The sequence below is a fragment of the Typopeltis vanoorti genome, chromosome 15 (assembly GCF_054136105.1).
Source record: "Typopeltis vanoorti isolate ZY-2024b chromosome 15, IOZ_Tvanoo_1.0, whole genome shotgun sequence".
NCBI lineage: Eukaryota > Metazoa > Arthropoda > Arachnida > Uropygi > Thelyphonidae > Typopeltis > Typopeltis vanoorti.
In genome coordinates, this window is record NC_143563.1 from 86,990,013 (window position 1) to 87,003,261 (window position 13,249).

The 13,249-nt window shown below is 37.5% G+C and overlaps 1 protein-coding gene across 1 annotated transcript in view; it reads right to left on the reverse strand.

Annotated features, from left to right (window-relative positions):
• Nucleotides 1–13,249, reverse strand: part of jef (major facilitator superfamily domain-containing protein 6 jef) — a 201,916-nt gene that overhangs the window by 19,115 nt on the left and 169,552 nt on the right. Inside the window, exon 7 of the mRNA XM_090405777.1 lies at nt 5,823–5,995. Coding sequence (XP_090261903.1) covers nt 5,823–5,995 — 173 coding nt within the window. The remainder of the gene's footprint in view (nt 1–5,822; nt 5,996–13,249) is intronic.

A 13,249-nucleotide genomic window follows, 5' to 3' on the forward strand; every position in this document is an offset into this window, starting at 1 on the left:
GATTCTTTCTTATCCAACGCATTTGTCGCCTTATCAATAAACAGAAGTCGAAAGGTTATAAGTGAAGTTCCACATGGCTCAGTACTAGGAATGCTCTTCAATCTTTATGTCAGTGATACTGTTAGTGGACTACAGGGAATTCAGATGATGTGAAGCTTGGGATGATTATTAGTAAGAGTGCTGAAGTTTTGTCTTTTCATGAGGATTTGAATAATCTTGAAAGGTGGGAAGATAAGTGGAGATTTCAGTTTAATGCAGCTAAATGTAAGGTTTTGAAATTTTGGATTCACAGATGGGATGCTACCTACTCACTTGGTGGAGTTATTTATAGTGAAAGAAGTGGAGGAAGCGAGGGCTCTTGAGATGATTGTAGATAAAAATTTGAAGTTCACAGGACATATTTGTGAAAGACAGCCTAGAGAACTGCTGCAGTATTGAGGAGAACATTGACCAGCAGGAGATAAATGGATGGAGGCTCAATTTTATAAATCTCTGGTTACACTACATTTGCATTACTGTGATGAGATCTTGTCACTGTGATTTGAAGAGGATGAAATATCCTTAGGGAGGGTGCCGAGTGAGATAACAGAAATTATATCAGAACTATATAATGTTGGTTATGAGTATACATTGAAGGCATGCCCATTATGGAGTTTGGTGGATAGAAGATGAAGGGACAAGGGATATGATTGAAATATTTAAGTTGTTGAAAGGTACTTACTAGATTAATACTGTTGAGATGTTTCATATGGTAGAATTAGGGAGGGGAGAAGCAACAAGGATAAGAGGTTATCCCTGGAAGTTGCAAAAGGAAGTAGGAAGTTGGAAAATGGTAAGCAGTAGGAGCATAGAATGCATTGCCTGAAGGAGGAGGGGGAGATAAAAGTGCAAATAGTGAATAAGTTTAAAGAATGGTATGATAGATTTTGTGTCCTCTAAGTTGGAACTCCCATGAAGAAGCTTGTGACTTCATGAAGGTTGGGAATAATAATAATTTCTAGTACATCTGACACTTTCTTCCATCTGCATTCACTGAGGTTATCTTTCATGTTCATTCAGCCTTTCACTTATATAATGATAATATTCTAAAAGAGTTTGTTCCACATGGCTTCAACCATGGATATTTTCCTTCCCATTTCTGTACACACATAAATGCTTCAATTTTTTACTTTTATCTTTTTCACTGCCACTTGAGGAACTAGACATCATGAAACTATTGTTGTGCAATACTCCAGTTCACAATCGGTGACTAATGTTGTGCGGAAAGCAATTCTGAAAAAAAAAAATGAAAAACAATAGTAGTATCTCACAAAACTTAAGAACAAGCTACCTCTCAATCATTGATCATAATAATAACTTACCTCTTCCTCTGAAAAAATGCCACAACTTCTCCTTTAAACAATGAAAATTCAAGTCAAACTCGACGTAAAAAACAACACTCATAGCGTTCATTCGTTGACATGAACCAAGTCATATGGCATATGTATCTAGATTCTAGAAGGCTATGATAATGTATAACATCACTGGCAGTGATTTCACTGCTGCCAACATAACATACAATAATTATGGTGATAAATCACATAAACCACGAACTTGCTTATTTCATATTACAAGTAAAGATTATAAGTTAATCAAATCACAACGAGTATTACAATCTACGGTAATCTACATCATCTGAGCAGAATTTGACCAATGAGACCCCCAAAACACAGATTTTTTGCATAGTACACATTATGGATACAAATTTACTAATGTCACTAACACTCACTAAGAATTTCTTTCACATATTTCACGTAAGTCTTTGGGATAATTTGGCGTCTTGCCATATAAGTTGTCCTGCTTAGGTGTAATTCGGGACACTGAAAATTTCTTAAAATTTGGGATGTCCCACCTAATTCGGGACAGGTGGCAACCCTACTCAGGGCGTGATCTAATCTGATGACGGCCCTGGTTCTGCTAGTTGCAGTTCTTACTTTACGATCAAGAACTCTCCATCCTCTCTGTACTCCATGAATATATGCTATACCCCCTCATATTCTATTCTCATGACAGTGTTATCAACCAAGTGCTCACTAATGTCTCTAATTTTATAGGCATTTAAGTATTATTATTACTATTATTACGGGCAACTCCAGGGAGTCATTAGACTCATCGAGGGAAGCCCCAAATCATATTCATCACAACTATTCGACATTCATACAGTATCTATTATATCTCGCCTTAAACTCATTCACTGTCACAGCATCCACCACAGAATCAGGGAGCGCATTCCACTCATTCACTACTCTAAAAGTAAAGAACCCAGCTCTAACACCTTTACTAACCACACTTTTGCCCAGTTTCCATGGATGTCCCCTAGTCCTCCCACAACCAGCCCTGTTCTCAAAAATATCCTCTGAATTAATTTTATAGAAACCCTTCAGTAATTTGAATGTCTCAATCATATCTCCCCTCCTCCACCTATCAACCAATTTTTGCAACCCACAAATCCTCAACCTGTTCCGATAAGGTTCATTCCACAGACCTGCTATCATCTTGGTCACTCGCCTCTGGATCCTCTCCACCTCCTCCCGATCAAGAAGAAACCTAGGTGACCAAATCTGAGCACAGTAGTCGAGATGGGGGTCTTATCAAGGCTCGATACAGAGGAACAATAACCTGCTTGTCTCTGCATGTCAACGTATTCTTCAGCAACCAAGTGATTTGATGAGCTGATTTGGCCACTTTTGCAATGTGTCCCCTAAATTTCAATTCCTTATCCACCAACACTCCTAAATCTCGTGCCTCATCAATTTCCTGGAGCACGGTTCCACCAATGCAGTAAACTTCCGCCAATCTTTTCACCCCAAAATGCATAACCTTACATTTTGCCACATTAAATTGACATCCATTCTCCTTAGCCCAGACCTCCAATCTATCCAAATCATCCTGCAAAATTTTGACGTCATCTGCATTCACTATTGCCCTACCCAACTTCGCATCATCCGCAAACAAATGAACTGTTCCTCTCAGATCCTTTCCTATATCATTTATGAACAAATTAAACAGCAGTGTTCCAAGAACAGATCCTTGTGGCACACCACTAGTCACAGGCCGTCTTGTGGACTCTACTCCTGAGTAAACCACTCTCTGATATCTCTCCGTCAACCACCCTCCTATCCATCTCACCAACCCTATGCCCATCCCCAAATGCTGCAATTTACTGATTAGAATTCCATGTGGTATCCTGTCAAAGGCCTTAGCAAGGTCCAGTAGAATCACTGTAAACCCATTACCCTTATCCAGTTTAGCTGTCACTGTGTTATAATACGTAAGCAAGTTGCTGAGGCATGACCTACCCTTCACAAAACCATGCTGTCCCCGATACAGTATCCCATTTTCTTCTATCCAATCTTGTATTTTCCTCTTGACTATTTTCTCTAAGACCTTGATAATGATTCCTGTTATGCTGATTGGCCGGTAATTTTCAACAGCAGCCTTGGAACCACCTTTGTGCAGCGGAACTATTTTCCCCTCTTTCCACCCCCTTGGGACTGAACCAGTCCTGAGGCTTAAATTAAGCAAAATGGTCAAGGGCACTGACAATTCTTTAGCCGCTTCACATATGACATGAGCTGGTATACCATCCAATCCCACAGATGTATTGACTTTGAGGTTCTGTAATAGACTAGTTACCTCTACTTCATTCATCATAATTCTAGTATAAGCTGTTGGTTCTTCCATTCCTGCAAAGTCACCACCTGGATGATATACTCTTGCAAAGTGCTCGCTCAGTAATTCCACAATATCGACTGATTCGGTTACCTCCCTACCCTCAGCATTTTTTAAGATCATTCTACCATGAGCATTTTTCCTTTTACTTGCAACATATTGAAAAAACTGTTTGGGATTCTCTTTAGCATGCGTGGCCAATTTCCTTTCGTAATCTGCTTTTGCTTTTCTTACCACCCTTGTTACCATCCTGGCCTGAGCTTTATACTGTTCCTGTGCCTGATGGTCACCCTTCTCCTTAAATTCCCTCCACAATTGTTTCTATTTTTGCAGCTCAAGCTTAATAGTGTTATTCATCCATTTAACCCCTACTTGATTTATTATTCGGACTCTTGGTATACAGTCAACCATTGCCTCCTGCAAACAGTTCTTAACCACCTCCCATGCACTATCAACATCCAGCCCTTGCAGTTTCACATGCCATGGCATTGAGCCAAGCACACACCTAAGCTTGTCATACTTTCCAGCCCGGTAATTCCACATGTACCCTGTCTTAATTGTAAATTCGACTCCTTTAGCCACCTCCCAAGTCATGACCTTATGGTCACTCTCACCAATTGGTGGCAACATGGTCATGTTCGTTACAGCCACATTCTCAGTTGCAATTACTAGGTCCAGCACTCTCTGCCCCCTGGTATTTTCCACTACATGTTGCCGTAGATAGTTGTCCCTTAATAACCGCATAAAATCCAATTCCTTCCTCCCATGTGCCCTCTCCTCTTTCCAGTCAATGTTACCATAATTGAAATCACCCATAATAATTACCCTCCTTCCACTCATTTCTTCTATTTGCTTATGCATACTATCCCCACCATCTATTCCATCACCTGGTCTATAGCAGCACCCAATTGTATATTTTGTTCTGATAGATTCTATCTCACACCAAACAGCCTCAAATGTGCTTTTTTCCCCATCCTGCAGTTCAACTTCTGAAAACCTTGGCTGAAGCTCATCAACTATCATCAATAACACTCCTCCCCCCTTTTTATTCATCCTGTCACTCCTGAACACGCTATACCTGTTGCATTCAATCCCACTAGCTTTATCATCTTCTGTCAGCCATGTTTCACTAATACCAACAACCTGTGGCCTGGAAGTGCCAACCATGGCCAAAAACTCTTCCTTCTTGTTCCTAATACTCCTGGCATTAGTGTACATGAATCGCAGAAGCCCATTTGTCCCATCCCTACTTTGATGCCTTATACTAACTATCCCATTCTGATTTGTTGTCCGTCGTACTCGCTCGGGCATAATATACTCATTCATACACTTAACTGCCTCCCTAAAGTCTGCATATCTACTCCCCCCCCCTCTTAATAAATCTAGTTTCCCTGAGTCTGTACATCCACTTCCACATCATTCATCAACACTTTTTCAAGTCTCCATACACCAACTCCATTCAAATGTAACCCATCCATCTTATACAAGTCCTTTCGCCCATCGAACTCATTCCACACATCCACAAATTCCACACAACTCTCCATGCATAACCCACGCATAAAGTCATTGGCAATTATGGCCCTCCTTCTAAACACTTCGCTGTCATACCGCAGTAAGATACTCACCATCCTAACTCTCTCACTCTTCTCTTTTGCTACCTCAAATAACTCCCTCACATCCTCTATCATTTCCATTTTGTCCTCTTTCAAATCATTCGTTCCTGCCATGATTATCATCTCTTTCACCCTCCGTTTTTGCAGTCGAATAGATTCGCTGACGTCCTTTATGTTCGCACCCGGCTGGTACGACTTCGTTAAACTCGTAAAAGTATAACACAGTAAACCTATGCTTTTATACTGAGAGCGCAAATTTTCTTGAGGGCTATAGATAACAGAATTGAAGAGCTCATTAAGAGAAGCCCATTGTCAAAGCATGATCAAGCACTGCAGTGTATATTTTTTTTGCAATTTCACGAATAAAAGTGACTTGCACCACTTGTATTTATTGTCAAATTTCTCTTACATGAATTGAAGCTACTGAATTTCTAATAGTTTGAATATTTGAAAATCTACAAATATATATATATATATATATATATATTATGATCATACCTGAAAATCTCTTTTAATTGATTCATATTCAAAAATAGCCTCTGGACTTGTAGCAGCTGCAATAATTCCTTTAGGGTTAAATGCAGCTGCCAAAGCTCTTCTAGTTAATGCATATCCTGCATGTGGAGTAGTATTCATATTGAAGTCTGAGTAAGACTCTCCCTGAAAGCCACCTTAAATATCAAGGCATATTTATTTATTAGTAGGATATTTAATTATATAAATGTAAAATGAAATGCAAAATGAAAATCATTATAAACCATACCATCCTAGTTTTTTCTTTTTTTTTTTACTCATGTGATACATGTTAAATTTTTTTTTTTTATAATGGAAATTCCCATACATGACAAATTGTTCAACAAATACTGCATTATTTTTTATTTTTGTTTCCTAAAGACAGTCTACTTTAGGAAACACAGCGGAGAAGGAAAAACTATTTCAAAACACAGTAAAGTAATAGTAGTCGTGGTGGTGGTGGTAGAAGGAATGAATGAAAAATAAAATTCTGTTAAAAAAAAACAGACTCCTTTGCAGTTCATATGAATGTGAATCAAACCCTAAAATCAATTTTTTCTTCTTCAAAACACAGTAGTAGAAAGAGTGAATAAAGAATGAAAAAGAGTGAAAAAAATTGTTCTGAGAGTTTGATTCATATTCATATGAAACTGCAAAAGAGTCAGGTTTTTTAACACAATTAGGAGAAAGTGGATACATTAATTATATTAATTCTGAGGAACAATTATAATGCCCATGGATTACTATAACTATTAATAACCAACCTAATTTCTCTCTTCTGTGCTGAATCAAGTATTTTTAGGACATCACTTTACACCTGAACTGATTGTCATTTGTATAGAGTTAGGAGTAAAGTAAAACCTTAAGTGAAAACAAAACCTAAGTTCTCTGATGCTGACGAGGTTATATTTGTAATATATTTATGAAAGATTGGAGGTTCTCATTGTCCAAAGGTTTTGAGTCTTCTCAAAAGTAAGACTGGAATTTTTTTTTGCAAGAAATAGGACAGGCAGCATTGAAATTAACAAGTTATCAGCATTCCATTGAAAAACAGTTTGGAGATAAGAATTTAGGATCATATAAATTAATCATCAGCAAAACTATGGGTGGATTGGAGTTCCAGTGATATTGCAAACACACACACACACATATAGTAAGGATGAGAGTGGGTGAAAGAACAGAGCATTGTTGAATCCTAATAGCAAAGTTTGAGCATAAGGATCTGTACCATCACATTCAATGTGCAACCAGAATAAAAGTTGGCAATCCAGTTGAAGAAATCAAAAGACAGTCTACTTAACAAGAGATTTAATATGCTTTCATGCCAAATAAAATCAAATATCTCAGAAATATTAAGAGATGTACAAGAATATGCACCTTAAAAGCATAGGCTAGGTGGGGAGGGATAAGGAAGAAATCATTGGTTAATATTCAGCCTATGTACCAATTCAAAATAATCACATTTGATTTGGTTTAGTTTTGGTGTTGGACACTCAGAATGAATGTTGTTAGATGAGACAAGTGTGAGAAAGAGCATGTAGAAAGGACAGAGTTAAAAACATGAAAGTAAAAGAGTGGAAGAGTTAAACAACAAATAAATGAGTGGTCAGTGTATGTAAGGTGCAACAATGAGAATGGAGAGAGAGGTTGTATGGGAGGGTCTCACAATAGGTCTGCCAGAGGGCCAGGTCAGAGTGGGATGCATTAAGAGGTATCAGCAAAAAAAAAAAAAAAAAAAAAAAAAAAAAGATAAGATTTTATTATTTTTATTAGAGTTTTTTACTTTAAATTATGGGGAATCTAGGCTAGATACAACATATAGTTTGTGGGTAATTTGCAGTTAGTAAATTGTACTTAAAAACATAACATTTTAGTACAGTTGTAGTAGTAGTTCTTAGTGCTTGGGTCTTCATGCACTATTTGAATGATAGCTGCAGCTCAGTTTTCCAATTGCTTGTCACCAAGTACTCCCCATTTAAGGACTAGATTTTGCACAGCATACTACAGGATTTTGTGATATGGGGTGCTTGCAGCATGTATACATCCTGACAGTTGGATATGTGGCAGGAGTGCATACATGCAGAAAATATAGAAAATGGGAAGAACTTTGTGAGTTAGACATTAGTATAATGGACCTCAGCAGTATTAGGTCAGAAATGGGAGAATACCGACTGACCAAGGGAAACTAGTAGCGTGATCGAGGGTGAGGATAACAAGCAGAATCTGGGTGAAAAAATAAAAATAGGGAGTATGGTAAGTTTGAAACATTGTGAAGTTTTCAAAGATGGTGTTACATGGGAGGATGAATGGCAAGTAAGAGTAAATAGCTTGCAAAGAGAGAGAGAGAGAGAGAGATGCACTGAAAGAGGAAGTGGAATATCTTGGGAATGAGTTGAGAAGCATGAAAGAAGAGATTAGGCAACTGGAAACACTGAATGCAAAGTGAATCAAAGTAAGAGGGAGAAAGAGTTATGCGAATGATAGAGGAGGAGAGAATAGGAGAACTAGTAAAAGAGAAGGAATGAGAAAAATGCAAGAGCCTGCTGGAACCAGGGATGGAGAGATGACAGGACAACAGACAAGAATGGGAACAAAGAAAGAAAGTGTTAGAGGAGAGAGAGTGAGGGATGCAGGTGAGCAAGGAAGAAATAGAGTGGTAAGAGGTGTGAAGTATGGAGACTCAATGGTCCATGGTGTGCAAGATAAGGATGCCTTAGGAGTGTTTGCCTGGAGGAACAACAGTGTGACTATGGCAATTAAGCAAGGTGAAAGGGTGGATGAGATGATTTTGATGGTGGGCACAAATGACTTGAGAGTCGGTGCGAATCAGGGGGCAAGAGATCTGATGTTTCATGCTTGAGGTTGTACAGAAGAAAACTCAGAGAGAGAGAGAGAGAGAGGGAAGATAGTGTGTGTGTTGCCCAGTTATGATAATGCAGAGCTGTGAAGAAAAGCATCAATAATGAATAGTATAAGAACCAGAATGTGTTGAAAGAGAGGCCTGGAATATATGGATGCCAGGAGGGCATTGAAGGACAGAGAGGAACTATATGCGAGAGAGAGAGAGAGAGAGAGATGGCTTACATTTAAATGAAGAAGGGCATAGGCATCTGGAGAGAATGCTGTTCTCGGAACAAGTCAATGTATCAATGCAGGGAAACTAGAATTATCACGATGGATGTAGAGGGGTGGCCTCTTGTGGGAATAGGTACTTGGGAAAATGGGGGGTGGGAGGAAATACATCAGGTAATGCTGAATCTGGTGGAGCCTGGAGGGAATAATGATAGGTATAAAAACAGTGAAAATGCCTTGATTCTTTATACTAATGCCAGGAGTATATGGAATAAAGGAGATGAATTGGTAGTGCTGATAGCATCAGCCTGTTCAAAAATTATTGGGATCCCTGAGATGTGGTAGATGGAAGATGATATACTGACAAGAAGGGAAAACGAGGTGGTGGAGTACTGCTTATGATAAGTGATGACTTATGTCCACTCAGAGTGGAGGATTTGGAGGGCAGTGGTGCTAATGGTTTTAAAAGCCTATGGTGTGAGGTAGCATAGAGAGCGAAGAGCAGGAGATGTTTAGGCAGTTGAGTTTGGCAAGTGCAAGAAAAATGATTGTTATGGGAGATTTTAACTACAGCAGCATAAATTGAGAAGAGGAAATTGCATGTAGTAATAAAGGAATGGAATTTCTGGAATTCTTGAGGGACAAATGTCTTAAGCAACATGTAATAGAGGGAACAAGAGGTTCAAGAGTTTTGGATTTTGTCATAGCATCAGAAGAGCTGATAATAACTGAGATGACATCTCTGCCCACAGTTGGAGAGAGAGACTATATGGTTTTGACTTGAAAGATGAACAGACATGCAGGAGTATCAGAGAGAAAGGAATGTATGTGGAATTATAAGGCAGGTGATTATAATGGTCTTAGATATCAATTTGTGGCAGTTCCATGGAGGGAAGAATTGGAAGGGCAAGATATCATCGATGCTTGAAAACTTGTGAAGTGGCAATTTATTAGCAGCAATAGCACGCTATATATACTGTGAGTGAAGAAGAAAACACAATTTGGTGTAAAGTGGAACATAAACAATATCAAACAAGAACTACATATAAAAAAGGTTATGGAAGAGATATAAGGAGAGGGATGGAGAGCAGATTCATGAAGAATATAAGACTCAGGCCAGGAGAGCGACTAGTATGGTAAGGAAGGCAAAACTGGAATATGAAAAGAGATTAGTCCTGGGATTCAAAGAAAATCCTAAGGAATTTTTTTTTGCTATGTGGCCAGTAGGAGGAGAAATGATTGTGGAAGATGAGATTGTTGGATAAAAATGGTAATAGAGTGACTGATGCAAATGACATAATGGAGTTGTTCATGGACACTTTATTGGGATATTACTGCATCCTGGAGAAGTACTTTTTAATAAGAGGGATAGGGCAGGTTTGAGGTTTAGAAGTGCAAGAAGAGGGTGTGTTTCAAATACTAAATGCTCTGGATGTCAATAAAGCAATGGGAATGGATGGGATTTTGCCACAGGTTTTTAGAGAATGTGCTAAAGAACTGACAGGACATTGAAAAGACATCATATGTAAAAACAGCCATCACTGAAAAGAAATCATATGTAATATGATGTCTATAAACTTCTGAAAGGGTGTTATAGGATATCAATTGATAAAATTTTTTGTATATGGAAAGAGAACCAAAGAATATCCATAATAATTTACCATTTGTGTGATCCCTCAATTATCAGAATGATGAGTTCTGAATAATTAAAGAGTCATATAATTGAAGTACAATTGCATAGTGCTTTGCCAGAAGTTGGTTAACATGTAAAGGTCAATTAATTTGAAGGATCATTGTTTTGAAGGTCAAATAAATGGTAGATTACTGTAGTTAAATTTGTGTGTGATTAAGAAAGGGATATGAGCAGATCTGGCGCTAGGGACTTCCCGCCTGCATGCAGTTCCTATCTAAGCGCCCCTGTAACGATCCGAGCGTGTGTGGTTCTTTTACAATAATAAAAATTTAAATTATTTGAAATCTCTTAAATAAATTTTGACAGAACAGCCACATGTTGGTTTGCTAAATATAACGAACCAGGGGTGTTGACTAGGCAGGATAATCATTAAAAACCCGAATATTCAAAACATTCTCAAATGTTAAAGCAAATTTTGATAAAGCCACTTCACTTTAATTGTTGAATATAATGATACAGGGATTATAGCCTTCTCAACGACCCAAATCGCTAACAAAATTAAAATGAATTTTAATTAAAGTTAAAATTTATTTGAACTAAAGTTTAAAAAATTCTTGAATTTTACAAGTTACTAAATTCTTAGTAACTTGTAAAAATTTTTTAATAATTTTTATAAGTGGAACTATCTTTTAGGAAAATAAAAGAAACTCAAGATAGATGAGAAGATAAGAAAAGAACTAAGAAATAATTAGAACATTTAATATAAGTATTCAAAAAATAACATCTTTATCAAATAACAGAAAATAAATTAAATTACATAAATATACTTGAAATTTTTTTATTAAAATTTTAGGGGTTTTGATTTCATATTCACAAAATTAAAAATAATGATCTTAACGTCTAATTCCGCACATATATCATTTTCAATAGCTATTAATGCCAAACTAACAAGCCTTTTTTAGTTTGGTATTATTGATTAAAACCTACTTGTTTTTAAGTAGGTTTTAATCAATTTCAACTTGGAAAAGGAACGTTCACTTGCTCTCGCTGCAAAATTGTAAACAGACGGCTGATCAAAGAGGCGGAAATATACAATTTTTTAAAATTTTTATTCGGTGTATCTGGCCTTATTTATTTTAATATTGATCATTCTAAGAATTTTTTGTTTTTGTGATAAAAATTTTGTTTCGTAAAAATGAACTTATGAACCGTGCCCCGGCGGCGGTGCCCCCTTCATAGTAGCACTCGCATGCACCACATGCTCTGCTTCTGCCGGCCCTGGGTATGAGCTAGAGTTTTCTCTCACAGAATAGTGAGTAAGTGGAACAGTTTGCTTTTTGAAGTAGTGAGTGCATCCAGTGTGAATGAGTTTAAGAGATTATATAACAGCTGGTTTGGGTGATGTATGGTGGCCACCCTTGAAAAGTCCAGGACTTATCGAGGGAGGCCATAAAACAAACTAAACAGTAAAATGGAGTGTTGGAAAGGGAGGCTAGCTACATTTGAATCAGTAAGTGATGTTTGAAATGTTATAGTGTTAAGAAAGGCAGGAACTTGATGACATATCTACTTGTGATTTAAGAGAATGTTCTAGGTGGTTTCATGAGAACCTTGCAACATTGAAGAATAAAATGAAAAATTACCACATAATAAGTTGGTATACAGATTGGGACAGATGTGGCCCCTATTTTAAATACCAAATTTAAATAGCGACCATTGTTACAGCAGTACATGGTAGATTTTGATCAAATTTAACCATACTAGTCATGATATGTTTAGCTGTTATACAAAATATGACAATAAGGAATTAGGCTGGAGTCATATCTGAGAAGGGGATGTTGTTGGGACTTGTTATAAACCAGAAATGAGCTATCATGTTTGCCAGAAATATCTGAAATAAGAAGAATGAAATGGTTTTATTGATTCAGTTCATTCACCCCAAAACTGCCCAAATAAGTGAGACATAGCTGAATTAGGATGACATCCTGACAGGAAAAGAGATGGAGGATATGATATTTTTCTTAAAGACAGACAGGCAGAAAGGAAGGAGGAGCTGTTAATGATAGCAGAAAAGTTTTGCCCATTGAAGACAGCTGTGTAAGGGGGAAATAATGGCAGTGATTTTTAAGCAGTATACCATGAGGTAGAGGTGAATAGGATGAAATATTTACTTGGGTGTTGTTATAGACAGTGCTGGATTTACGTATAAGCTAAAAAAGCTACAGCTTAGGGCTTCGCAATCTCCTGGTGCCTCAAATAAAAAAACAAAAAGAAAAAACAAAAATAAGTCAGGTATGCAATGGATGAATGAAGAAGTGAAGCATGCAGTCTGAAAGAACAGGGCATTGGAGGCAGCACAAGATGAGTGGTAATAATCAGATATTTAAGGAGTACAAAGAACAGGCAGAGAAGGTGTGACTCATTTGGAAAGGGTTAGAATGCAATATGAGCAGAAGTTAGCTAATGAGGCCAAAATAAAAAAAATCTTAGGGAATTTTCTTAATATGTGGCCAGTAGAATAATTATGAAAGGATTATACTGGTTGGTGAAAATGCTAAAAAAATAACCATGATTACAGAGTTCTCGTGGAAAGGAGGAGGAGGGTGATGAAGAAGTTGGTGAGGAGTTATTACCAGATTAATGTGGATGCAGTTTTTCATGGAATCGGGGGGGGACAGAAAAAGAACAACAAGCCATCTTGGTAGTG